A 27,388-nucleotide genomic window follows, 5' to 3' on the forward strand; every position below is an offset into this window, starting at 1 on the left:
CAGGAAGTAAACTCAGATACAGGAAGTAAACACACATACAGGAAGTAAACTCAGATACAGGAAGTAAACTCAGTTACAGGAAGTAAACTCAGATACAGGAAGTAAACACACATACAGGAAGTAAACTCAGATACAGGAAGTATTTATCCAAACTAAATCTCTCCAAAACAAAATCATAACGATGTCCTTTAAACAGCCTTTTACTGCTAGCTGGTGAGCTAGCTTTAGCGGCAGCTAGCTCACCCTATATAAAACTATTTAATGTTTTCTATCCCATAATAATAATATTGATAAATGAGTGGTGCTAAAAGCTAACTAGCCTGCAGCTAATATATATTTAAATGTTTTAAAGACAAATTTATTAACTGATCAGTGATCAATAATCAGCCCTAACCAAATAAAAGCAGTGTTTTACACACACAGCTCAGCTTAGAGCCTCCAAACTGTTCACCGTCTAATCTGCATGGAGCCACATTAATCCCTTAAATCAATGGTCACTGATTACTGATAATTGATTAAGCATTGTATTGATCAGCCTGGTTAGCAGGTCTGTCAGGTGCAGCTGATGCAAAACAACCTCTATATGATGCAAGAACAAACAGAGAGACACAAATTCTACAAACAAACAAACAAACAACACTGATACAACACCACAACAGCCTCCAGAGCAACCACTGGGCGCATTTACATGTCAGAGCCCAGGGCACATGACCCGGCCCTGATCACCAGGCCCTGTGTGGCACTGCGAGCGTTTTTGTCGAGACACTTCAGTGTGAGACGTTTTCTCTTTCAGACCTTTCATTACATGGTGGATTTGTTGTTGCTTTTCCAGCTCATTTCCTGGAACCTTTCCTCCTAGTTTGATCAGATATTTACCACAATATTCCTAAACAGTACTGATTTTCCTTCATATCCACATTTATTCAGAAACGTCCTGTAACCTGCAGCTGATCAGATGTTTTGATTAGATTCAGGATGTAAAGACAGAAGCTGCAGCTTCGTGGTTTGTGCTGCAGAGGCCGTCCTTCTTAGCTGTTTCACTGACTCTGCATGAATATAAAGCAGCCAGATGTTCTGATGGGGTTTGTAGGTGAGAGAGGCTTTTACCTGCAGACATTGTGAAGGAGGCCGTGCTGCATGTTCCTGACAGTCTGCAGTGAGGAGGAGCTTCCTGAGCTCTGAACTGGACCTGCTCGTTTGGACCGCACATGAAGACAGACGATATATCTCACCGTGTGTTCTAAGCCCAGACTTTATGACAATCTGCTGTGAAGGTGCCTCATTTCTTTTTCTTTGCTGCTTTTCCTTTTTCTTCCAAACGACGAGCCTTCATGCAGCACAGAGTCTTTCCTTTGATTCTGTTAGAACCAGGCCAAAACGACGCCGTGCAATTCACAGTGTGTGTGTGTGTGTGTGTGGGAGGTTCACTGTGTGGTCATGTGTGCACTGAGGCTTGATTTAAACTGTCTGCTCAGATCTGAAGCAGCGTCAGCTGTTAGAGCCTGATTGAGTCAGTGAGAGCCCCCCGCGGAGCACGGCACCGTCCTCCACCTGCAGTAATGAACTATTAATTAAACTGAATTTGACATGTTTTAACATGAGTTTTAAACACTGACCCTGGATCTTTGTTTAGTCCTTATCTAGCTAATGTACTCTTTGACCCTCCTGTCCCTTAGGGGGCGCTGTGGGGACAGTCCAACGGGACCTGTCAGGCTGTCCTTTGTGAGGCGTCTGTTTGTGGGGAGGCGGGCCTGCTGATCAGGTCTGAGCAGGTGGAGTCAGTGGAGGTGGAGCCCGACGTGTTTTCTGTTAAGTGCCTCTGCTTTTTTTTTCTGGTGTAGTGATGACAGCTGTCTCCTTTCAGCTTCAATCAATCTGCACATGACTCTGTGCATCCAAGATGGCTGCCATGGAAGCGATATCCCTTCGTCTGTTTCCATGGCAACCACCCCTGGCCGTGAAGTTACTCCACCAGAAAGTGTCCTTTCTACATCCTCCACTTGTGTGACTTCAACACTGTTTGGACCGACTGTACAGAACCCGTCATTATAGGTATATGCTGTATAGAAACTGTATGTATGTTTGTATAGGAGTCAGTACTGTATGACCAAACCTCGGTGTAACAGCGCATGATGTCAGTGTTATAAAATGATGAGAAGCTGCACAGACGGGTGACTAATGGCAGGTATTCATGTTAATAAATCACCTTTATGACTGCATTGAAAGGCCTCTCTGTGCGACTGATCACTGAGCCCAGCCCCCCCCCACACTCTGGACTCTAACCTCGGAACGTTTTTTACTCACATATTTGAGTGAATACTTTTGTCCTCTAATATTCAGTTTACAGTCTTTGGACGGAGGCGTCCCTGGGAGACAGCAGCCAGTGTGGATGTGCTGTTTTTGGATCATGTGACGTGGACTCTGCAGAGACCATCAGGCTTCACAGTTCAGTTTATTATCCACAGTGTGAGTACAGCTCATCCTTCTCCAACAATAAATACATGAGGACACACACACACAGAGCAGTGAGAGTGCAGCTGGAGGATCCACACAGAGTGATGATGAGCCGGTCAATGAGGTCAGTCTGATGACATCACAGCTTTCAGCTTATAGGACCTTTTCAGTTACAGCACATTAAACGTCATTTATTATGATGACAGAGCAGCAGCGATGGATAAATATTCTCATGTTCAGCTGTGGAAGAATCTCCCATTAATGCAGCCTCATCAGGAAATAGATGCATTAAATAACTAAGACTGGTGGACAGGCGCTCTGTGTGGACACACGTCATACATACAACAGGCAGAATATGTAACATCGACAGCAGGGATCCTGACAGGAAGTCTACAGACACACTGAGCATCTGCTCTGTAACACTTCATGATGTGTGACAGCAGCAGCCTCCACCACACGCGCCTCTGGGAGCACCTCACAGCAGAACCTGCCCTTCAAGGTGGAGCTCAGTTTTCAGAGGAGTCAGTCTCCTCCGTGGACCCGTCACTCTCCACCTCTATCCTCCTCCTGTGGTGGATGTTCCTCCTCGGGGAGGCCTTCCTCTGCACCTCCTTCAGGCCGCCCACAGCGCTGCCGCTGCTGTTACTGCTGGGACTCACCGAGATTTGAGCAATTCTGGATGAGAGGGGAGGAACACTGCTGACTGCCATTCAGACATACAGGAAGGAATAACGTGTGTGTGTCTGTCTATCTGTGTGTGTGTGTGTGTGTCTCACAGTTTGTCCAGCTCCTGGTCCATCTCGGGGTCGATCAGTAGCTCTGCCTTGCTGGGCAGCGCCCCTGCAGAAACACAGAGCTTGTTATGCTGCCCCCAGGTGGACAGAATGAATCGGTGCTTCTTTAACAGACCTGAGCTGAACTCACCGATGGTTTGGTTGATGCTCTCGTCTTTGGCCAGACTCATGAGGAAGCTGTAGTATGAGACTCTGTCAGTCTGCTCCAGGACCTCCTTCATACATGACCTGGAGGGATGACTGCACAAAGACACACACAGCTCAGAACACACACACACACACACACATAAGACTGTGAGTGGCAGCTTGAACGTGTACCTGTGTTTAAACCTGTCACAGAGGGCGTCTATGCACTGAGCCAGGGTGGATGTCTCCACCCCATCCTGCTGCTGCTCCTCCTTGTCGATCTCCTCGGCAGCCACAGAGGGGAGCTGTTCGATGGAGGTGGAGGTGGGGACGATGACGGTGTTGGGACTCTTCCCTGCTAACAGATCCTGGTAGATCAGCAGCACGCTGTCCAGGAACTCTGCAAGCACAGCAGACAGGAAGTGACTGATCAGGCGTACGTGACTGCAGTGCCTTGTGAGCAGGTGGCGTACCTTGGTAGTAGAACTGCAACTGGAAGGCATAAAGGAAGTCGGAGAAAGACATCAGACAGTCGATGGCATCATCCATCAGAACGATTCTACAGAACCAGAGAACAAAATCAGCAAAACTGAGAGAAGCTCCAAACACTCCTGGTGCTCAGAGGTCAGAAGGGGTTAAAGGTCTGCTGCAGCGTGGTGTCTGCGGAGGTTTGAGCCTTTAAACCCCTTCACATGCAGCCTCTTGTTTTTTTGTCTCTGTGGTGAAGGACTCCTGCTGACCTGGCTGCACTTTGCACCAACTCCACCGGGAAGTCTGGACACAGCAGCTGCAGCAGAGACCTGTACTCCAGCATGGACAGCAAGTCTGAAACACAACAAGAGCACAGACCTGCTTCAGCTGCAGCAGAACACAGCCCTCCACCCAGAACCAGCTCCCCAGCTCTGAGTGTGTCAGATCCGATGGTTATCCTGAGAACAGGGCTGATGTTTCACAGCTGCTGTGTCTCCTCCTCACCTCCGCTCTTGCCGATCTGCCTGTAGCATCTCCAGAAGACTCTGACGAAGGAGGCCCTGTTGTGAGGAGTGGCCCTGATGTAGTTAAACTCCCTGAAGAGGACGTGGTTGCCGTTTTTCACACTGCTGAAGCTACAAACACACAAAAACAAACCCAGAGGTGGCGTCAGTGGGTTGGACCACCTGTCTCTGATAAAGAGACTTTCTGACCACAAAGGAAATCAGTGACAGGTCTCTCAGAGGTCAACAGGTTCTGTGTGTGTACAGGTGATTAATCCTTTTCACGTATTCTTCTTAAAACCTTTATATGTTTTTCTCCGGACAGGCTGGCATCCTGCACTCACAGGTCTTCACGGCTAAAGCTAGCTAGCTGTTAACTTTACGTACTATTCAGCGAAGTATCGGATCACTCCGAACTGCGTGTACTCCTCTTTGTGGTCCAGCAGCTGCGCCACTGCGTCGCTCAGGTACAGCAGCACGTTACTGTCCGCTGGAGGAGAAACAGACACACAGACATGAAAGGCGGCTGTTAGCCCAGGAGCTAGCAGCAGCGCTAACAGCAGGTTACACGTACAGAGGTACTCATCAGCGGGGACGGCGGGACTGAACCGGTTCATTCTGATCAGCCTGAAACGATCATCAATAACACGACGTTCATACGGATCTATAATCTGTGCAGCTATAACAGGTAAATAAACTGTTCAGTCATTCAGCTCTGCAGCTACCTGCCCTGACATGGTGGGCTTCCATGGAAACGGCCGGATGTTGTGAGTCACATTTACTAAAGCCCCCAACAACACGGCACACGACAGTTCCCCCAATAATAATAATAATAATAATAATAATAGTTATTATTATAATAATTATTATTATTATCATTATTATTATAACCCAACATATTATATACATATATAATATATAAAATATATTTATTATTATAAACTATATAAACTATAATAATAATAATAATAATGATAATAACCATTATTATTATAGTTTATAATAATACATATATTTTATATATTTGCAAAGATACAAAAAATGTTGTCCAAAGACTTCTTTTGACTCAACATCTGTTGAGACATTTAACATTTGTACTAAAGTAGTTTAATAAGATGTGTCAATCATTTGTTTATTTATTTTTATTCAAGAACTTCAAAATGACCCGGAGGACTGAGAATCTTCATCGACATATTAATCATTATTTTGTTCTTTATTCAGTCTGTATTACACGTTTTCTCACAATAACATGCATAAATGGTGGAGAAACAAACATATAATGAAAAGAAATACACACGCAGCCAATCAGAACACGGATCGGTAAATACAAAATATGAAGCCGCAGGGAGAAACTTATTTTCAGGGCAGCCAATCAGCTCTCTTGTCCGCATGAACAATACATGAACTGGTCCAATCAGCAAACGAATTTCATTTCTCTGGGCGGAGCATAGTTCAAATACAACCAATCACCGGCTTTGTCTAGTGACATATGAGGAAGTGTGTTAGAACGGTCGTTAGAGCTAAATGCAGCTGTTTTGGGTGTAAACCCAGCGTGTAGATGACCTGCTGCTGCGCCCCTGCCTGTATCTGACTCTGCGCTCGGTCACGTCGGACATTTCGGGCTAATAACGGACACTGACACGGTGCAGTCAGGGTGGTGCCCGGCCCCCGCCCCTCCCATGTCTCTCCGCCCTTGGAGTCATTTCAAAAAGTGGCAACAAGTCGGATATATTCAGCAGCGGCCATACCGGAAGTAGCCGTGTAATTCGTACGCAACGTTGAAGCACAACACGCGCAGACTACAGAGACAGGTACACACACAACTAAAACGACTGTCCGTGCCGTCTTAATTCATTGATTCTGTCTATAGAAGACATAGTAATAAATAAATTAAGCGTGTTGTGTTGCGTCTTATTTTGTACCGGAAGTCTTGTTGAGGTTTCCGTGTCAGTTGCAGCGCGTTTTCAGCGCGTGTATAAAGCTCGGCCGGGCTGAGCTGTGCTCATTTCATCATCACCCTCCACTAACTGGGCTACAACCTGATCATCTTTCCCGGAGACGCGAACAGGTACCCCGGCCGTGTTAACGTGTCTTCTTTCTTGCAGGGTTTGCGCTGTTGGACGCGGAGCTAGCATGCTAAGCTGCTGTGCGGGTGCAGCTGTCGTTGTGAACTGCGTTCTTAGGCCTGGCTGTGTTGGCGCGGATGGAGGGTTAGCTTGTAGCCTGCTCTCTGAGCAGCTAACGGCCGTTACAGACTGCTAGCAAACAATGAGCGTTCGATGTGAGCGTTAGCTAAACGTCATACGTCTTTATCAGATGGGATCAGCTAACATAACGCAGATAAAAGCTGTCCGTGCGTTTTAATGGCGGAGCAGGTTGAAGCAGAACCGTCCGTTTAACCATCAACTGTCACTGTTGTTGCTATGTTGGCGAGTTAATGGCGCTCATCTGACTGGTAACTAAGCTCTGCTGGTTAGGATGCGGACCACTCCCAGGTTAAGTCGGACTGGGAATAACCTGGCTGTCAACAAGTTAAAGGGGTTAGCTGCTAGCACGGCTGCTAATTCATCATTAGGGTGCCGTCCAGGCGCTGAGCGCCTCGGGATGAGATACATACTGTTTACCTTTAGCAGCATATAGATAGCAGTGACATGAGAGGGTTAATGTCAAGCAGTTCCAGTCCTGTCACTGCGCGGCTCGGTGTGGCACCTGTGGTTACCCTGTGTGTGTGTGTGTGTGTGTGTGTGTGTGTGTGTGTGTGTGTGTGTGTGTGTGTGTGTGTGTGTGTGTGTGTGTGTGTGTGTGTGTGTGTGTGTGTGTGTGTTGTCTGTAGTTAGGCCACGTTCATCATATTTCTGTATCCATCATTAATACATGACATCAGCCCCACACCTGTCCTGCTCCCACCTATTATGAATATAATCCGGGTTTGAGTCTATAGTCTGAACCCATAGAGGCCCCGCTGGGGTTATTATTCTCGTGCAGTATTTTGGCGGCTTGCAGGTCAGTACAGTTACAGCCTGGTGTTGTGATGGCTGACGTCACACGGTCTGTCACATTTTGGTTTTGTGGACCCTGACTCCGGGGCCAGCGGTGGTCCAGGTCCTACTGGCGGTGTTCAGTGTGTTTATCAGTGGACTGTATGACCACAGTAGAAAGGCAGATACCTGTTCATGTTAACCCCGGTCTTAGACCCCTGGCTGGTCTGGGTGGGGGTTTTGTTACCTGCTGGGTGTGTGTGCAGGAACATGTTGGTGGCGGTGCTTGAACCTGTCATTGATACGCTGCTGCCTGGGGTTTGATGCAAAACTACTCCAAGAAGCAGTTACTGTTGGGTCATGTGTGCCTCATTTATGAATAATCCAGAACTCTTTAAAGTAGCATTGTTTAGCTGGAGTTTGGAGTGTGTTGTTCTTCAGAGGTTTGCCTCAGGTTTTGTTTTACCCACCACTTTCAGCACAGTTGCTCAGAAAGACGTTGTTGATCTGTTTGTGCTTCGTCTGTGTCGGACCGGCTCCGAGCTGGCAGCAGTGTTGCAGCCTGTTTACCAGACTGGGTTATATCGATGTGAAATATGAACCCGGAGCCCCTCCCTGAATGTGCATTAGACAATCACATGCTCATGTTTTGAAGTGGAAGTGATTGATATGTGGACGAATGACTCGACACAAGTTAGAGTCTGGTTTATTGACCAAAACTGACGAAGCATGTTTGATGGAAGGACTTTCTCTTCAGAGTGCGTTGTCTGTGTTGCAGTGCGCCTCCTGTTTAACCCTCTGTGCTGGCGTCTTGTTATTTAGTCTGACTCTGATGTGACTCTCATCAGCTGACGTGTAGCTGTGTTCTCTGTAGATGTGCTCAGTGCATCATGGGAGGTCCCAGAGTGATTGTTCAGTCACCACCAGCTTTACCAAGCTCAGAAAGGTTTGACCCTTAGAGGCCGCATGTCTGCCTCCTGAACCCAGGAGCTGGCTCCACTGGGGAGGGGCCCGGTGCTCTGATGGTGAACAGAACTACAAGTAAACCTCTGCTCTGAGATGTCATGGCTTTGGAGGAAGCTCTGAGGAATACGATGTGTTCTGCTCAGTCCTGATTCTTCATCATTGATGTTTTCAGACGGTTATCCGGGCAAACCAATAAATAGGACTACAGTAAAATAACTTACCAATGTGTGGATGTTTTGTCAAGTTCAACATTATTGTACCCACTCCATGTGGAAAAATAAGTGGAACGTGCACTGAATGTCATCATTTTTATGATTATCATAAAACAATGTTATTTCAATCCTGTTACTTCCTTGGAACCAGCAGAATTTTGCCTACGAACTAGGCTTGTGCGAAATCGTATATCGTGTGCAATTAATCAGAAAAACTGTCACCGATTAATATTTGCCACTTATCGATTACGGCGATTAGTGCCTCGTCATGATGACGCGTTTTTCACCGTGTTCACCATCACCCGCAAGCGCGCACATGTGAGCCCACAATAACAATAATGGCGGAAGGCAGTGGTGTTCAGCGAAATGATGCGGAGCAGCACGTTCCTAACAGAGGTTCAACGTCTGTCACCATAAGCCGGAGTGCGAAGAAAGCCGAAGAAAGTGCAGCGAGGCCACAACGCCAGCTACAGCGGTAGTATGAAGCGTGGCGTGTTGGTTGTTGCCATAGTAACTAGATGTTTGCGCATATTAAAAGAATGAACTCCGACTGGAGAAGCTGCCTCCCGATCTAAGATGGGAAAACATTACAACAGCGAAGTCTCCTCCAGCATATATTAAAAGAATTCCACTCAGCCGAGAATCAGCGATACGTTTAGTCATAGTGCTCCTTAAAAAAACTTAGTGCTGAGAGGACGTAACGCAGGTTGATTTGCACACACAAACATTTAATTGTTTGTTTTTCTGCTGCTGTTCTACCGTATGAGTGAAAACATGCAGTAGTGTGGGACATATTCCAGTCACAGGTTCATTTACACTGATGTGACTTTTCTGAACTTATTTGTGCTGTTTAATTTTAATGTTGACATGCACTGCTCTGTGACCTTAAGATAAGAACATTTGAAGGACAAAGTGACTTTAAATGTTTGCTTCATTATTATTTTGAAGCAGTTTGTGCATCTGTTATCAATACATATTTCAAACATGGCTGGTTTGGGCCTAATCACTACTCACCAGCTTCACCTGTTAGAATGAAGGAGTTAACTTGACTGATGATTTGTCAGTATCATTTTAGAACAATGTGGCAATTTAGAGTCAAAAACATGCAAGTGCAATTGTCATCAATTAATCGTTATCGGCTAAACGCCACAATTATTTGTGATTAATGTTTGTGCCGATATCGCCCAACCCTACTACAAACATGGAGTCACTCAATTTATATCAGACCGTCTCAACGTTTGTGGGTTAATTGCTCCACTGGTACCAGTATTTCAGCTGTAAACACACTAAATTCATCCATTTCTAATTGTGTGTTATTGTTGTCTTGCAGCCCCGACCGCCACCATGGGGGATGACAGTGAGTGGATGAAGCTTCCCACCGACCAGAAATGTGAACACAAGGTAACATACTCAGTATTTAATGTGTTCTGTTCATTATGTATTCCTCAGATCACATCATGACTGAAGGTTCTTCGACTTCTGCTTATATTAGATAAACTCTCCTTAAGTAAACATTAAGGAATTATTATCATTTTTAATTACAAACAGAAGCAGACTGAATGAAGTGCAGCTTAATGGCAGCAGCCCTGCTGTGGGATGCTCTGAGATGCTAACAGCTACAGATATCTTTCATGAAATACAATCAAACCTACATTTGATATGTGTCTGAGCAGACAGGACACTCTGCACCCGCAGACAAAAGGGATTAAAGCGGCAGTTCTGCCTGATTAGCTGCTTCTAACTTGCTTACCTTGTTTTTGGATTGTTATCCCCACACGGATTGCTGTTTAGGATTACACTGTTGGTAACGGGCTTTAATCGATGACGCCAGTATGAAGTGTTGTAGACATCTATAGGCAATGACACCATGAGCTGTAACTGATCACAGCATGTCGGGAAAGTTTCACTGGTCCCTGAGTTTTAAAACCTCCAGAGCGTTATTGGGTTGGATTCTCTGAGGGGGTGTTTTTGTTTTGTTTTTTTTCTGAGCATGTGACTCCACGGCTGAATCATTGTTGAAGAGCCCAGCAGACTGACCACGGGCAAACCGGCTTCATTATTTAACCTCACAGGAAAAAGCCTTTTTTAATCAAACCACAGCTTGAAGCTCTGGGTAATGAAGGCTTTAGCGTGGATTTAATGTTGACCCTGTGCTGCTGACTGAAGAGGCCACCTCTCTGATAAGAGACTCACAAATAAGTGAATAATGAGTTCTCTTTAAAATTATGTCTAATGGTCTCACATTGTAAATGTAGGTCACCTCTCCGTCTGTTACCCAGACCTCTGTCTTCACTCAGGAGCAGAAAAGCTCTTCATCTGTCTTTGTTCACTTTCTTTAATGGAAACTAAAACTTTGTGTTTAACTGCTTGTACTCCTCCCTGCTGCAGGTGTGGAAAGCTCGACTGGGTGGTTATGAAGAAGCTCTGAAGTTGTTCCAGAGAATAGAAGATGAGAAGAGTCCTGAATGGGGGAAGTACCTGGGACTGGTAAAGAAGTTTGTGACCGACTCAAATGCTGTGGCTCAACTCAAAGGCCTGGAAGCTGCGCTCGCCTTCATCGAGAATGCCCACATGGCCGGCAAGTAAGTCATGCTGAAGACTGGGATTTCTGAAAACAGTGCTCAGGGTGGGGGTGGGGGATTTCTGTCATGTGACTGGTTATGTGTGACTTGAAATGAGGTTTGGTGAATAGGATTTGTTGCTCATCACAGTTTAACAGGTTTCTTCCCTGACCCCCTTCTCAGAAGAGGACTCTAAAATTCTGAATTTCACTCTGTAGAGAAAAGACTCGTTGTGGGCTGACTGGCTGCGTTTGTGTCTCCTTTGCTGTAGGACGGCCGGTGAGGTGGTGTCAGGTGTTGTGACCAAAGTGTTCAACCAGCCAAAGGCGCGGGCCAAAGAGCTGGGCACAGACATCTGCCTGATGTACATTGAGATAGAGAAGGCCGAGGTGGTCCAGGATGAGCTGCTGAAAGGATTCGACAACAAGAACCCCAAGATTGTGGTGGCCTGCATTGAGACGCTCAGGAAGGCTCTCAGGTCAGGATTCAGCACTGCTTGAATTAGCACACACATGCTAGCTATGCTAACTAGGTTTACACAAAGACCAGAGTTTTCAGCAGAAGTCCAGGAGGTTTTTAAAGCGTCTAAGCTCGTTATTAGTGTGCAGGATTCAAACTGAAGTAGTAAAAAAAGAGCTCAGTCTGTGTCCTCCACCTCATGGCCTTGCATGTCTTCCTGCAGTGAGTTTGGGTCTAAGATCGTGACGTTGAAACCAGTCGTGAAGGTGTTGCCCAAACAGTTTGAGTCCAGAGAGAAGCTGGTCAGAGATGAAGCCAAGCTGCTTGCAGTAGAAATCTACAAGTGGATCCGAGACGCGCTCAGGCCTTCACTGCAGAACATTAACTCTGTACAGGTGGGGCCCACACCGACACACAACTGTTCAGCTGTCAGGCAGGTTAAACTAAGCCTGGTGTTTTTTTGTGTCTGCAGCTGAAGGAGCTGGAGGAGGAGTGGGTGAAGCTTCCTTCATCTCCTGCCAAACAGACACGCTTCCTGCGCTCTCAACAGGACCTGAAGGCAAAGTTTGAGCAGCAACAGGCCCAAGGAGGAGACCAGTCCGACAGTAATGTTGACTTGAATAAACCGCTTTGCTGGTTTGGTTTTTCAGTGATGAACATCCTTTGTGATGGTCTGTCTTCTCTTCTCTTGCAGGAGAGGATGAGGAGGAACCGGCGGTGGCGGTGGACCCTTACGATCTGCTGGAACCCGTGGAGATTCTGTCAAAGTTACCCAAAGACTTCTATGAAGAAATCGTAAGTTCAGAAGCTGCCTGAAAATCCTCTCATCTGAACTTTCTTCAGCCTCAGATAGCCGTCTGTGCCTGTTGATTCTACTTTAGTGATATATCTGACAAATGAGCATCCAGGGGTTCATGGAGAACAGCAGTAGGCCTACTGACCTGTAATAGAAGGTCAATGCACATGAATAATCTGACAGGTGCTGCTTCTGTCGTTCAATATGTTGATTTACACACGTTTCCTTCATGTTTATCAAAGCCGATGAAATGCAGAAGGATCTATATTATACAGAAACTGTCCGGTTATATAAGTCAGGACCTCACTGAGCTGTAATGATTACAGGAGGGGAATGAACTGACTGGAGCATCAGTCACTGACTGGGCCAGGTTTAATAAAGGAAACATGATGTTGATGATTTTTTTTTATTTTCCTGCAGGAAGCTAAGAAGTGGCAGGAAAGAAAAGCTGCTCTGGAGGCCGTGGAGGCCCTCACCAAGAACCCCAAACTAGAGAACGGAGACTATGGAGACCTGGTCAGAGCGCTGAAGAAGGTAAATCATTCCATGTTGATGAAGATTCTCACTCATCCAGGTCATAATACGTAGAGAAGATTGAAGCAAGGCGTCTGGACTTGTAGAGTAAATCAGTCCATCAGGTCGTCTTTATGTGGACAGCAGGAACATCTTTTAATTTGAATTCTGTTGCAGGTTGTGGGGAAAGATGCCAACGTGATTCTGGTGGCCATGGCGGCCAAATGTCTGGCCGGGCTGGCTACTGGCCTTAGGAAGAAGTTTGGAACATATGCAGGACATGTAAGGGATCAGCAGGGTTAAAACACAACCCAGGGGAACACCTCCCTAATCTGAGCTCTGTATGTCGTAGGTTGTTCCAACTCTTTTGGAGAAGTTCAAGGAGAAGAAGCTTCAGGTGGTGCAGGCCCTGCAGGAGGCCATCGATGCCATCTTCTTCACTGTGAGCATCATCTTCATATTCATTAAGTGATTATTAGCAGAAACACAGCAGTAGCTCGGCTGCTGGCGTGCACATAAATAATCATCTCACGCATACAGAAAATTCATTTATAATCAGAATGTATGGCACCATACATGCTGTCAGAAGAATGTTAAAGACTTTATGTACATTGGGTGCATTGAGCTTACTGTACTAATCCTGAATGGTCTGAGGGTAGGGAGCGTATCAGGCCAACCTGTATTGCTGTTGTTGTCGGTGTGTTTAAATGCACTTCCTCTTCCTAACCTGATTACAGCCAGTACTCACAGAGCACTCTGCAGCCTCTAATGTGTTTAAGTGTCCTCTAAGTTGGAGTGATGTTTTTCTGTACATTTGATGCCTTTTCTCGCCCCAGACGACTCTGCAGAACCTGTCCGAGGACATCCTGGCTGTGATGGACAACAAGAACCCCTCCATCAAACAACAGGCCTCCCTGTTCCTGGCCCGGTCGTTCAGACACTGCAAACAGGCCACGCTGCCCAAGAGCGTCCTCAAGCCGCTCTGTGCTGCTCTCATCAAGGTACGATGGATAGACCTGTGGAGATTTAAGCCCCTCCCCACCAGACACCATAATATCAGATGGATGTTTCCATGGAGTCATTACTTTGTTTCCTCTTTAAAACTTCCAGCAAGTTAACGACTCTGCATCGGAGGTCCGTGATGCCGCCTTTGAAGCTTTGGGGACAGCCATGAAAGTGGTTGGAGAGAAGGCTGTGAACCCTTTCCTGGCCGACCTGGACAAACTCAAACTGGATAAGGTAACGATCAGTGGAGGAGAACCTCGGGCTAGCAGAGCGCTGCTGCTTCTTCTGACACGCTGACCCTGGTCCATTCACTCATTGCAGATTAAGGAGTGTGCTGATAAAGTGGAGCTACCTGGAGGGAAGAAGGGGGCAGGGGGAGGAGGAGGTGCTGCAGCAGAAAAGAAACCTGCAGCCAAAGCTCCTGCTGAAGCTCCACCGAAAACATCTGCTCCACCTAAGAAGACACAAGCTGCAGCTGCCAGCAAGGTACAGTCACAGCTCTGAACAGAACTCATGACGTGACCGACCTGCAGTCACACCTGAGCTGTTTCTGTTTGTTTTCTGCAGCCATCAGCAGCTCCGCCTAAAAAAAGCAAACCGGCTGCTTCTGGGGGAAAAACCAAGAAGGCCTCGGATGAAATCACTGAGGCGGAGCAGTCGGTGAGTTTCTTAATATGTGGCTTTCCTGCTCAAATGTGGGCTTAAAATGTTTCTGTTTTTTTCATTATAAGAGGTCCTACAGTCAGCGGCGCCACCACGAGCCTCTTCACAGCATCCTCCATTCTGATTGGACACATTCACCCAGCAGCAGCAGAGCCCCTACAGAGATATATACCTGAGTCTGTGTTTGTGTGTTGTTTCAGCCTGAGGTGTGTGAGGACCTGGCAGCAGGTGTACTTCCTGGTACCTGTCTACAGCAGCTGGACTCAGCCAACTGGAAAGAACGACTGGCCAGTATGGAGGAGTTCCAGAGGGTAAAGACTTTTTAATTATTGTCAGGGCGCTCATCATTACTGTAATATTTGTAGCTGGAGCTCAGAAAGTCTCGAGTTGTTGCAGATTATTAGATTAGAACTATTTATTTCATGAAATTAATACAATTGATAAACTGAATCAAAGTGATCAAAGTTTCCATCATGTGCTGGAATGTTCATCTTGGGTTCATTTGTGCCTTCAGGCTGTTGAGACCATGGACAAGGCAGTGATGCCCTGTCAGGCATTAGTCAGGATGTTGGCCAAGAAGCCAGGCTGGAAGGAGACCAACTTCCAGGTGAGTGAAGCACAGAGATGAGAAGCCCTGAAACACAAATCCTGCTCTGGGGTCTAATGAGGCTTTGTCCTCTGTCTGTGCAGGTGATGCAGATGAAGCTGCACATCGTGGCTCTTGTTGCTCAGAGGGGACAGTTCTCCAAGACGTCGGCCTTGGTGGTTTTGGACGGCTTGGTGGATAAGGTCGGAGACGTGAAGTGTGGTGGAAATGCCAAAGAAGCCCTGACTGCTATAGGAGAGGCCTGCTCACTGCCGTGGACCGCTGAGCAGGTTCCGATTAATTTTTCTTTTCTGTGAAGGCCTACTGATCCCCTCAGACCTGATGGTGCCAATGGATGCTTAATATGAATGTTCTTTATTTGATAGGTGGTGTCCATGGCGTTTGCACAGAAGAACCCCAAAAACCAGGCAGAGGCTCTGAACTGGCTGGCTAATGCCATGAAGGAGTTTGGCTTCACTGGGTAATGTTTAGTCTTGGCCACTGCTTTACATTCTTTTTATTTAAAGCATTTAGTTCACTGTTACATGTCTGATTCCTCCAATCTGTAGCATCAATGTGAAGGGATTCATCAACAATGTAAAGACGGCTTTGGGAGCAACCAACCCCGCCGTTCGGACGGCAGCCATCACCCTGCTGGGAGTCATGCACCTCTACATGGGCGCTCCTCTGCGCATGTTCTTCGAAGACGAGAAGCCGGCGCTGCTCGCACAGATCGATGCAGAGTTTGAGAAGGTGGGAGCTTTGCACCAACCGCAGGCCTTCATGGCTCAGTGGACTGTTCTTTACGGTGTGTGCTGTGTGTCTTTCACAGATGCAGGGCCAGGCTCCACCTCCTCCCACCAGGTTCAACAAGAAGGTGGCGGCTGAGGAGGAGGCCAATGAAGCAGAGCAGCAGGATGAAGATGGAGGAGGACAGGACATCATGGACCTGCTGCCCCGAACAGACATCAGGTAACCAAAAGCATGCTGCAGGAGGTCCTCACAACTCAGAAAATACAGATGGATGTTGTTTACTTTAGTTAAACCCGATGTGTCGCTTCTCTGTTAGCGATAAGATTACATCTGATCTGGTGTCTAAAATCGGGGATAAGAACTGGAAGACCAGGAAGGAAGGTCTGGATGAGACCGCAGCCATTATCTCAGACGCCAAGTTCATCACAGCCAACGTCGGAGAGCTGCCTCTGGCCCTGAAAGGGCGACTCGGTGACAGCAACAAGATCCTTGTGAGAGCCTTTGTTTCAGAGCACTGCTGTGTATTTTAAGGATTTACTGCTTTTATTAAAGTGTTTTTTGTTTTTTTGGTCCCCAGGTGCAGCAGACTCTGACTATTCTGCAGCAGCTGGCTACAGCCATGGGACCTGGACTGAAGCAGCATGTTAAAGCTCTGGGAATCCCCGTTATCACTGTTCTGGGAGACAGCAAGGTAAAGTGTCAGTGATGACGCTCTCTTGTCCTCTATGACTGAAGTAGTAAAGGAAATGTCCCTGTCTGTCTGCAGCCAAACGTGCGGGCGGCTGCCATGACCACTCTACAGGCCTGGGTGGAGCAGACCGGCATGAAGGACTGGCTGGAGGGGGAGGACCTCGCTGATGAGCTGAAGAGAGAGAATCCCTTCCTACGGCAGGAGGTGCTCATACTACAGCAACACTTCTGTCTCATCCCGAGTGTTCCTGAGCCACCGTGACACTCATGTCCCTTTATCTCCCAGTTGTTAGGATGGCTGGCAGAGAAGCTGCCCACCCTGAGGACGGTGCCAGGTGATCTGATGCTGTGCATCCCTCAGCTCTACACCTGCCTGGAGGACAGAAACGGAGATGTGAGGAAGAAGGCCCAGGATGCTCTGCCTGCCTTCATGATGCACCTGGGATACGACAAGATGAACAAGGCTACGGGGAAACTCAAAGTACTGAGCAGACATGTTGAGCTGAGTGACGGACACCTTTAGGCACTCAGCAGTGATCCCCTTTTTGTCTTCTCTCTTCAGCCCGCCTCCAAGGATCAGGTGGTAGCCATGTTGGAAAAGGCCAGAGCAGTGATGCCAGCTAAACCTGCAGCTCCAGCCAAATCTGGAGGAGGAGGAGGGAAAGGATCCCCAGAGCCCAGCAGAGCTGCTTCAGGTTGTTGTTTGAGTCCAAATTACAGCCAAGCACCAGAGCTGAAATACAAAGAGTGGCACATTTTAGGTCTGTTTATGTAAACGGTAGGGGTGGGATGGTTCAGGAAAAAAAAAATCAGAACCGTTCGGTACACGTGTTTCGGTTCGGGGCGCGTGTTCTGTTCGGTTCTGGACATGCGCATCAAGTAATACAGGGAGACATTTTTACCACAGCATGGAGACGAGTGTTGGCAACTTGGCGTCTCTCTCGCTGCATTTCGCGGCTTTCCAAACTTTTTTTAATCAAAAGTAACTAGTGACTCTCTCTGGTGACGTTTGGAGACTGACGTGAACTCATTCTGCAGTCAGGCTACTGTCCTCGACAAGCAGCAGCCGTGAGCTTCTCCCCCGCCTCAAAACACTCACAGCCGGTCAGTCTCTGTAGCTTCATGCAGCAGGTTCAGCTGCAGGCAGAGCAGAGACCCACAGCACTCTGCGTCCAATCGTGCGCAAAGCTGCCGGTGGTCCCATCAATGTTCACAGAGCGGGATGTAAACAGCATATTTCAATGGCAAAAATAAAACCACAGACATCAGTACCGTTAGCATTGCATAGCTTAGCCTAGTCATAGAGCTCAGTCTATCCAACTAGCATGTCGTTTTCTGTCCGACGATGGGAGTCTGTGCGCACACGTGTTTGTGTGTCTGTGTGTCTCGGTGTGTGTGTCTGTGCATGTGTCTGTGTGTGTGTACACACATCGTGCCTCTGTGCGCAGACAGCAGCGCTGAATTGTAAACGCACAACCTCGCAGAGAGAAATGACATGCTGCCGTGCAAATAAGATAAATAACATGAGCTGTTTAATAAAGGAACCAGGTGTAGACCTGTTCTATAGGAAAGGTTCTTAAATGGCTTCTGTTATGATCGGGTGCTATATAGAAATTAAAAAGAAATGAAGTTGACTGATATAATGATAGAGGAAACACTGAGCTGATTCTTAAATATGGAGAATGTTGGATAATTAGGATATATAGTTTGTGCTCCTCTGGTATTTCCAGAGTGTTAAAAGTAGAAAAAACCTCAACATTGTAAACCGAACCGGAAACCGTGACCTCAGAACCGTGATACGAAATTGTACTAGAAATGTCTGCTCAGAACTTTTCTGAAATGGAAAAAAGAGGTTTAGCTACTCCTCATTTTCCACACGGTAGTGGTAGCTTGATTTGGGACTGTCAGGCCTTATATGAGCAGCAGACAGCTGAGAGGCCCAGACGTCAGCGTGAGGAAGACGAGTCTCTGTGCAGAGCTGCTGGAGTCTCTGTCTTCAGCCACAAACATTTGACAGAGGAGAGCTGGATCCAGACTCCTTGATCCCCAAAAGAAACGAGAAGAGACAGACGCAGCACAGACCGAGAGCCACAGACACCGAGTCCGTTACTGTGAGACTGTTTGTCTGTTGGAGTTTGGAAAACCAAACTCCCTCTTTCCTCTCTACATACAGTCAGGGTTTGTCGTCTTTGCTGCAGCAGAGCATCACTTTAACTGAACGTTTGTCCTCTGCAGCCTCCAGGTCTGCGCCTGCTTGTGAGGATGCAGTGGACAGTAAACCGGACATGAAGAAAGGCAGGGGAGTGCCTGCTAAGAAGGTATGTCTGGATTCATACACATATGATGTTCTCTTAGGGCTGCCATGTAAAGACCTCTTTAGGATGTGATCGGAACGTATTTCTCTCTCTGTTCAAGTATAATGGAATGAGAGAGGGCTGCTTAGTGTACATGTCAAATCTCACTGTCCTAGTGTGCACATCAGGCATGTACAGTTCATTTGTGCCCACACCTCTTTGTTTTCAGCCATTTCACCACCATGAAGTGTAAACATGTGTTTTTTCACCCACTCAGCCATCCTCCCCCCCAGAAGAATCTCTCCCTCCCCCTCCCTCCAAGGCCAAGCAGGGTAATGGTAGCAAAAACCCCCCGACGAAAGGGAAGGCAGCTGCTGCTAACAGGGAAAAGGTAGATGTGCAGCAGGTGTCCTGGCAGCGAGACTGTCCGGGATGTGTTTAGGATTGTGGACAGATGTTAACCCCTGTCCAGCTTCTCTTGGCCCTCTAATCCCGTCTGTCTAATCACTAATATGGTGACTGTGCAGCTGTATAATCGATGCACACAGCTGTAGGTGTGACAGTGCAGCGTGTGCATGCTCAGATGACAGACATGATGTTTTCTGGTCTCCACTGCATGGATATGTGTTAACCTGCACTGAAATCTGTTCAGTGTAACACCCCTTCATGTCCCGTCTCTGGTGTCACTGATGGTACGTGTCCACAGACCCTGTGGACGCGCTTCCCCTTCAACAGTCATGGCTACAAGCCATACAATGCTTACTGTACACTGTAGTGTCAGAAAAGATCAGAAACACATGTTTAGTGTGAGTCCTCAGCTCCTGTGGATGCAGACCATCACACACACGCCCCTCCTGTCCAGTTTAAAGCGTGGTGACACCCACAGACGTCCTCATATGGCTTACTCACTGTGGCCTTTGCACGCCTTTCAGGGTCCAGCTGCTAAGAAGCCTGCTGTCAAAGCCGTGAAGGATGAGGAGGACAAATCAGGACCTATGTTCATCGTGGTCCCCAACGCCAAGGAGCAGAGGATCAAAGAGGAGAAACAGCTAAAGGTACTGCAGCGGGGACACATGGACACAAACCGTGTACTGCCACCCCCCCTAGGAGGCGCTCAAGTATGGAGGTTTTTCCTGTTGGTGTGTAAAGTAGCTCAGGTCAGGGGGGAAACATCAGACCCCATACTACACTTGTACATGAGTAAAATTCAGCACCCTTGAAGCCCCAAATCCAGCAGGATCTGATGCTGTTGCCAGATTTTAGTCATAGTGACGTTTTTTGGCATCATAAGGGAAACATCAGCTGTGTTTCTGTGGAGCCTCTCAACCTGTCTGCTCGGGGCTGCTATGTGTTTTAATCCACTAGATGAAATGTTTGACTAGATGAAATGTTTTCTGTAGATTCTAAAGTGGAACTTCATCACTCCTCGCGATGAATACTTGCAGCAGCTGAAAGCTCAGATGTCCACCTGCTTAGCAAAGTGGCTGCTGGATGAGCTGTTCCACTCAGACTTCCAGAGACACGTGAAGGCCATCAGCGTCATGATCGAGGTAGAGGCGGCTCATGTTTCTGCAGGTGTGGGTCTGTCAGCTGGAGCCTGGCGTCTGTAACGGTCTGTGTTTGACAGAGGCTGGAGAGCGAGAGCGAGGCCACCCTCAGCTGTCTGGACCTGATCCTGAAGTGGTTCACACTGCGCTTCTATGACACCAACACCACTGTCCTGATGAAGGTGCTGGAGTATCTGAAGCTGCTGTTTGCCATGCTCGACAGAGAGAACTATCACCTGACGGAGTATGAGGCCAACTCCTTCATCCCCTACCTCATTCTCAAGGTGAGCGGACACGAAGGATCCTGCATGCCGCTATAAACCTGCTTCTTCTTGCTGAGTCTCTTCTTTCCTTTCTCAGGTCGGAGAATCGAAGGATGTGGTCCGCAAAGACGTGCGAGCCATCCTGGGTATGATGTGCAAGGTTTACCCTGCGTCCAAGGTCTTCCCTTTCCTCATGGAAGGAGCCAAGTCCAAGAACTCCAAACAGAGAACTGGTATGTGCTTCAAAGCAACCCAGAAGGTGATCCTTCCACCAGGCTGCGCTGTAGCTCCACACATTTAAATTTAAATTTGGAGTAAAGAGCCTCTTCATGAAGTCACTGTAAACTGATGCTGACCAAGCAGTAACCTCCTGAGCTGGGAGGGCCACAAACTGCAGGTCCTTTTAATATTTATACACCCCGCCTGTTTAACTCTGTTTGTGTGACACTCTTTGGATTCAGTGGGGGTGTAGCTGGGCCATGCCTGGAGCCTCCACCTCTGAAATGGTTCTAACAGCTGCATTTGTTTCCTCAGAATGTTTGGAGGAGCTGGGTTGTTTGATTAAAGGCTACGGGATGAATGTTTGCCAGCCGACTCCAGCCAAGTCTCTGAAGGACATTGCCGTCCACATTGGTGACAGAGACACGTCTGTCCGCAACGCTGCGCTGAACGCAGTGGTGGCCGCCTACAATGTCTGTGGGGACCAGGTCTACAAACTGTTAGGAACTGTAAGATGGAAATGAGTCCCGTCATATTTTGGTGAGATGTAACCTGAGACCTGCTCTGACTGGCTCCACCTCTTCTTCCTCCAGCTGTCAGAGAAGGACATGAGCATGCTGGAGGAGCGAATCAAGCGATCAGTGAAGAAGACTCCAGCAGCTCCACCCAAGCAGGCTGTGACAGAGAGGCCCCAGAGAGAACCTCCAACAAACCCCAACGCCACTATAATCCGCAAGCCGGCACAGGAGGACCCCAACAAGCTCAAGTAGGTCCCGTCTGACTCCCAGGTCCACAAGATGTGTAACAGAAGCAGAAACTACCAGCCTGTGTTCTCTGGTCACATGCATGTCTCGCTCAGCTGCTGCATGCAGCACAAGTGATGATTGATCAGGGAATCTGTTTTCTGGGTCACGCAGTCCTGCCCCTGAGGCCACGTTCAGGCCTCGGAGGGAAAATTATGTCCCATTAGCTTGTCTTTATTTTACAACTTTCTGAAGAAAGTCTCGCCTCTGATCAACATTTTCCATCAAAGTCGGAGTAACGGGTGATGAGCAGTGGGGTGGTTTACGGTCTCATAGGTCTTACGAGTTTCCTCATACCAGTTTGGGCTAAAGCTTCAATGTGTTTTATTGCTGGTAAAGAAAGTCCTCTACAGACATGCTAGCTGCTGCTAGCTTTCAAAGACCCTCAGCAGCTTGATGTCCTGCTGGGTCTGATTGGATCAACGACCTGTCGGTCATATATCAAGTGTTTCTGTGGAACGTGTGGAGCGTATAGAAAATGTTCCACTGCAGCAAGAGCAGCCTTCATGTTGCTGTGAAATGTTTGAAAGTCTCCTCCAGCTGTTTGACATGAGCATGCTGACATCGTGTCCTGTACTGGACTTCATTCCTCGTCTCCATCGTCCCGGCCTGACTGACTCTCTGCCAGTCGGGTCGCTCTCACAGGTGCATGTTTAGTCTCAGAGGGAAAGTTGAATCCTCTCCTGTGTCTGTGAACCAGCCTGTCTGTCTCTTAACCCTTCATCTTTCTTCCTGTGTGGTTTCCTCTCTGCTCTGCCTGCCTCTCTTTCTGGAGCAGAATAATGTATCGCACGTATAGGATGTGAGTACCAACTCCTCCTCCACCTCTTTTTGTTGTGTTGTCATTGTAAGAGCTCCCCTCTGAACCCCCTCTAACGCTCATCATTCATGAGACTAATGCAGAGAAGTTGGCCGTGACATGTGACATGTAGCTGTGCTTCCAGTCATGGAGACTGTCGGGGCTCCTTACAGCACCATGATGGTATTAAAGCACCAGACTGATGTCCAACATGTCCAGCCGTCCCTTTGAAGCTTCCCTCTGTCTCACCTGTGCATGTTGTGTTTGCTGTACCTCAGAATGAGGTGAACCACTTCTCTTCTGATTCGTTCCCCTAAAGGGTTAAACAAAAGAACTGAAGGTAGACTAGAGACATGAGGCAGGTTTCAAAGGCACGCTTTCTGCATAATGACAGCTCATCACAGCCAGACACTGTAACAACAGGAAGAACCAGACTGTGGGCGATCCAGTGGTCCTCAGTCACGTGTGATGTCACAGTTTACCCTCACGATCAGATCAGACCTCTTTATTCTACATGTCTGAGTTAAAACTCCTCCAGAAATAAAGAGTTAACCCCAACAAGATTCACTCAAACGTGAATCTATAGCATGAGGAGCCTCTATTATTTCTACTATTGGTAACAAACCTTGATGTACAGACTGATTCCAGTTTGTTTTTGTGAAACGTCTCATTGTTTTTATCTTTGTGTCATACTATACAAAGAACTGCCTGAGATCTGCTGGGACGCCGGGCAGACGGCGTCCGCTAAAAGTGAACTTTCAAAACACTTTTAGAGGAAAAAAAACTTAAAAGGTTTAGAATTTACAAAGGTGTCACACAACATGGTGCTGCTTCTCATGTCGTCGGTCAGCTGAGTTCTGCTGCGTCTTGTCGGTTCCTTTATTCATGTCCTGAGTCCTCTCCTCTGCAAAGAGACACACGCTTGTTGTTTTCAGATCAGTGCTGATCGGCTCCAGTTCAGATGATCAGAATATTCACACTCCTCAGGCTATTCCAGACTATTCCATATTTGTTCCTGTGGTTCTGATGAGCCATTCCCTCCTTGTGTTAGCCTCACATCCCCAGTCAGTCCTCAGAGGCGGCGGTCAGTCCGGTCTGGAGCTGAGCAGCACTGATCTGTAACACGCCGGTCTTAAACACACCGTCCTCTCCTCCATGCAGCCATGCCCGTCAGAACGCGCAGCACAGCGAGACCTCCATCCCCAAGGAGTTCAAGTTGGACCTGGACACGATCGAGGCGGACATGGACAGGAACCGTGTGTACGAACTACCGGAACTCATCCAGCACGACCTGGACTGGATGATGGAGCCCATCCCCATCCCCAAACTCAAGTACGATGCACTGGGACACTGAAACACACAGAAACACGGGCTAGGTTCTGATTATGTGACTCTGCCCCCACAGGACGAGGCCCTTTGGGTTCCACTATGATGACCTCCACTACAGCACCGCCTCCACCATCAACTTTGTCATCTCTCAGGTGGCGAGCAGCGACATCAACACCAGCATACAGGCGCTGGCACAGGTACGTCACACGTGTCACTGAGCTGACATCGCGCTGCCTGCTTGTTCTGTCGTAGACGTGGCGGCTTTGTCTAATCAGAGCCGTGCTTGTGTCGGCTGGTTCCTGTAGACACTCTGCATCCTCACCTTTAAAACGGTCCACTGTGAGGGGTTTAGTTGTGGCATGTTTCCCCTCAGATTGACGAGGTGCTGCAGCAGGAGGACAAAGCGGAGGTCATGGTCGCTCACATCGACCAGTTCCTCATCGCCACCGTCATGCAGCTGAGGCTTATCTACAACACACACATGGCCAACGACCAGCTGGACAAGAAGGACCTTATCAAACTGTACAGCTGCATCATCTGCAACATGGTGTCGGTGAGTCACTGAGTGTGCACACACACACTCACACACACTCACCCTGCAGGGCTGTGAGGAGGTGCTAATGTGCTGTCCGTCTCTCAGCTGTTTTCTATGGAGACACTGGCCAAAGAGGCGTCCATGGGTGTGTTGAAGGACCTGCTGCACAGCTTTGTGATGCTGTTGTTGGACAGCCGAGTAGAGGACATCGAGGACGGAGAGCAGGTCATCAGATCCATCAACCTGCTGGTGATCAGAGTGCTGGAAAACTCTGACCAGACCAATATCATGAGGTCAGTAAGGCGGTTTAACCCCGACTGTGTGAGTGTAGAGCCGCAGCCTGACAGCTTCTGTCTCTCTGCAGCGCTGTGCTGGTTTTACTGCAGGACTCTTTGGTCACTGGATTCTCCATGTCCTCTGAGCTCTTCATGAAGGTAAGGACACCTGACGTCACCACCCCTGTTTACTGAGGAGACGTCAAACTGACCCGTGTGTGTGTCTTCAGTGTTTGTGGAGGCTGATGCGCTTTCTGCCAGACACCATCAACAACATCAACCTGGACCGGATCCTCCTGGACATCCACAACTTCATGAAGGTTTTCCCCAAAGACAAACTCAAGCAGCTGTCCAGCAACCTCCCACACAGGACGCTCAAAACCCTGCTGCATGCACTGGTCAAGTACACTGGGGCCAAGGTAACGTGTACACACACACACACACACACACACACACTCTTAAAGGAGATGGCCCAGTGTGTTTGAAAGCTAAAGCTGCTGGTGCCTGAGTTCAATTGTTTGTGCTGCAGCATCCAAAGTGCTAAACAGCAACAGTTCCTCTCACCACCACTGGAGGGAGCCTGAGTGCTGCCAGCAGTACATGGCTCATAGTTAAAGAACCACTGATTTCAATGTGGAATAGTTTGTGGTGGTGAGTGAGAAACAGCAGGAGCATGATGTCTGAAACTGAATGTACAGTTCCTGCAGTAATTACCAGAGTAATGATCACCTGTATGTCTTATCTTATTAATCAGATCCTCGACCACATGTCGATGATAGAGAACCGTAATGAGTCTGACCTGGAGGCGAGTCTGAGGCGAATCGTAAAACTCTCTGGAAACCTGTCAGGAGTCAAGAGGGACCACGAGAAGGTGGGTCTGTACCCAGGAGTAAAACACACACACACAGAGCAGCTGTTTTACTGTGGGTGTTTGTGTGCAGGACGACCGGGTTTCAAAGGCAAAGGCCAGTGACATTTTGACTGAGATCTTCAAGAAGATCGGCTCCAAGGAGAACAGCAGAGAGGTGAGTGCTGCTCCCACACATCCGAACAGGAGCTGTGTCAGAGGGGGAGTGTGCAGTGACGCTTCTGTCCCCTTCAGGGTTTAACAGAGCTGTACGAGTACAAGCAGAAGTACCCCGACACCGACCTGGAGCCTTTCCTCAAGAACACGTCGGAGTTCTTTCAGATCTACGTGGAGAAAGGCCTCAGCCTCATCGAGTCCGAGCGGAGGGGATACTTTGAACATGTGGAACCTGCCGTTTATTACGAGAGACTGAAGATCCTCAAACAGAGCTGTGGCCTGGAGAACACGGACAGGGTTAGCGCACACACACACACGCACACACACACACACACACGCACACACACCAGTGTTAATCACCGAAATGTACCAGTGACTCAGACTAGGGGTCAAAGTACAGAACCTCCACCATAACATGACAGGAGTGGAAGTCTTCTCTAGTCATCATACTTTAAGTATTAAAAGTAATCTGTGGTATAATGTACTCAAGTATTAAAAGTACAGGTATGGAGTTGAAGGAGTGACGGTGCTGCTCAGTCGATCATGAAGCGGCTCCACCAGACGTGCTGATCTGATTTCTGCCCTCTGTCTTGCTCCCCAGCAGGAGGAGGACAGAGGAGGTGATGACGAGCCCCTGCAGCAGCCCGCCATGTCCTCCCTGCTGTCCCCGAAGCCGTCAGTGGCGTCGTCCACCGACATGCTGCAAAGCAAGCTGTCGCAGCTGAAAGAGTCTCGGGAGCTGCACCAGCAGGAACACAACTCGCGCTCCCCGACACAGGCCCGCTCGTCCTCGCCCAACCTGGACGACCTGAGGAAGCGTCTGGAGCGGATAAAAAGCAAGCGGAAGTGAGGCTTCGGCGCTCAGCAGGAAACGGCATCCACCTTTGTAACTCACCTGTCTTTATATTCATGTTCTGCTAGAAAATAAAAGGATACCAGACTCCACCCGCCGTGCCTGTACATCAGTAGAACTCACCCCCCGACCCCTCATTCAGATCATCTGTCTTAGCTGCGAGGAAACATGCTCACACTGACGGATGTGTGAGTACAGGATCAGCAAGTCGCTGTGCTCGCTCTGTCCCCGCCCTCTCTGCATCATAACCACATCAAGCTCCTCCTTCCGTTTTCATCCACCTGTACATATTTACTTCTCTGCGGCCACAGCTGTGTGAACAAGGCGCCCCCCTGTGGTCAGACGCGGTCGCCGTACTTTGTGATTCTGCGGCTGTGTGGGGTCCTGGCTCTCCTGTAGTAGAGGCTGCGCCGCAGGAGGACGTCTCACCGCCACAGCTGCGCTCCAGCTCGGCGTGGTGCTGATGGCGGCTGGACCACGATCAGGGTTAACAGCAGAGCCGTGTGGCCTCTGAGCCGCCGCAGCTCTTCCTGCTGCTCAGACTTGTTGAAGTGGGTTGGAGTTGGTGCTTTTATTTTGGAGGAGTGGAGGTGCCCTAGCAGAGTTGTGTGTGTTGCACTGTAAATACTGTACGTAAAGTCCGCCATTAACACTGTCACCTATTTAACAGGACTGTAGAGCCAACATGGCCGCCGCTGTGCAGCTCTGAAGGAAGCCGGCCGTCGTGTGTGTAGGCGTGAGGAGCATGGCATGTTGTATTTATGTTCTCATGTGAATAGTTTGCTTCGAAGACGAGTCATCTGTCCTGTAGTCAGTGTGTGGAGTAAAGACAATAACACGGTTTTTATATTTAAGTTGTTGCTCTTGCTTTCCTTGTATAATCCATGGTGATAAATAAAGTCTTTTTTTTAACAACA

At 48.2% G+C, this 27,388-nt stretch overlaps 2 protein-coding genes across 6 annotated transcripts; one reads left to right on the top strand and one right to left on the bottom strand.

Annotated features, from left to right (window-relative positions):
• The first annotated feature begins 282 nt into the window (after positions 1-282).
• On the top strand, positions 283-27,388 carry ckap5 (cytoskeleton associated protein 5). 5 transcript variants are annotated; one of them, XM_028431302.1, is made up of 45 exons: positions 283-1,762; positions 1,865-2,052; positions 2,341-2,466; positions 9,835-9,905; positions 10,893-11,086; positions 11,337-11,543; positions 11,748-11,919; positions 11,997-12,129; positions 12,219-12,319; positions 12,741-12,854; positions 13,011-13,115; positions 13,186-13,275; positions 13,670-13,834; positions 13,944-14,072; positions 14,160-14,324; positions 14,406-14,498; positions 14,702-14,812; positions 15,016-15,108; positions 15,192-15,377; positions 15,474-15,568; positions 15,657-15,840; positions 15,920-16,059; positions 16,157-16,331; positions 16,418-16,531; positions 16,607-16,735; positions 16,817-17,011; positions 17,093-17,225; positions 18,766-18,848; positions 19,102-19,215; positions 19,757-19,879; positions 20,225-20,374; positions 20,452-20,655; positions 20,732-20,867; positions 21,169-21,362; positions 21,447-21,619; positions 23,617-23,787; positions 23,861-23,981; positions 24,158-24,337; positions 24,425-24,612; positions 24,684-24,753; positions 24,825-25,013; positions 25,349-25,465; positions 25,536-25,619; positions 25,697-25,915; positions 26,220-27,388. In XM_028431302.1, exons 4-45 carry the CDS (start codon positions 9,849-9,851, stop codon positions 26,466-26,468), a joined length of 6,045 nt encoding a protein of 2,014 aa, XP_028287103.1. In that variant the 5' UTR covers positions 283-1,762; positions 1,865-2,052; positions 2,341-2,466; positions 9,835-9,848; the 3' UTR covers positions 26,469-27,388. The 5 variants fall into 5 exon arrangements, with proteins under 5 accessions (XP_028287103.1, XP_028287102.1, XP_028287106.1 ...); XM_028431301.1 differs by lacking the exons at positions 283-1,762; positions 1,865-2,052; positions 2,341-2,466 and adding an exon at positions 3,770-4,615; XM_028431305.1 differs by lacking the exons at positions 283-1,762; positions 1,865-2,052; positions 2,341-2,466 and adding an exon at positions 3,770-4,615 and having other exon boundaries at positions 26,223-27,388.
• Positions 2,434-5,111, bottom strand: cstpp1 (centriolar satellite-associated tubulin polyglutamylase complex regulator 1). The gene is made up of 9 exons (XM_028431310.1): positions 4,923-5,111; positions 4,736-4,838; positions 4,350-4,480; positions 4,115-4,199; positions 3,848-3,933; positions 3,567-3,774; positions 3,379-3,488; positions 3,231-3,294; positions 2,434-3,129 (listed from the first exon to the last, which is right to left on the bottom strand). Exons 1-9 carry the CDS (start codon positions 4,963-4,965, stop codon positions 2,961-2,963), a joined length of 999 nt encoding a protein of 332 aa, XP_028287111.1. The 5' UTR covers positions 4,966-5,111; the 3' UTR covers positions 2,434-2,960.

The sequence above is a fragment of the Parambassis ranga genome, chromosome 19 (assembly GCF_900634625.1).
Source record: "Parambassis ranga chromosome 19, fParRan2.1, whole genome shotgun sequence".
Lineage (NCBI taxonomy): Eukaryota > Metazoa > Chordata > Actinopteri > Ambassidae > Parambassis > Parambassis ranga.

Excerpts from the sequence above, each read along its gene's own strand:
- cstpp1 (XM_028431310.1), bottom strand. The coding sequence starts at position 4,965 with ATGAACCGGTTCAGTCCCGCCGTCCCCGCTGATGAGTACCTCT. Across the intron at positions 3,934-4,114 it reads TTGGTGCAAAGTGCAGCCAG|AATCGTTCTGATGGATGATG; the intron begins GTCAGCAGGAGT and ends CTGGTTCTGTAG. Across the intron at positions 3,130-3,230 it reads GACCAGGAGCTGGACAAACT|AATTGCTCAAATCTCGGTGA; the intron begins GTGAGACACACA and ends CCTCTCATCCAG.
- ckap5 (XM_028431302.1), top strand. The coding sequence starts at position 9,849 with ATGGGGGATGACAGTGAGTGGATGAAGCTTCCCACCGACCAGAAATGT. Across the intron at positions 13,276-13,669 it reads TCGATGCCATCTTCTTCACT|ACGACTCTGCAGAACCTGTC; the intron begins GTGAGCATCATC and ends TTCTCGCCCCAG. Across the intron at positions 14,813-15,015 it reads GTATGGAGGAGTTCCAGAGG|GCTGTTGAGACCATGGACAA; the intron begins GTAAAGACTTTT and ends TTGTGCCTTCAG.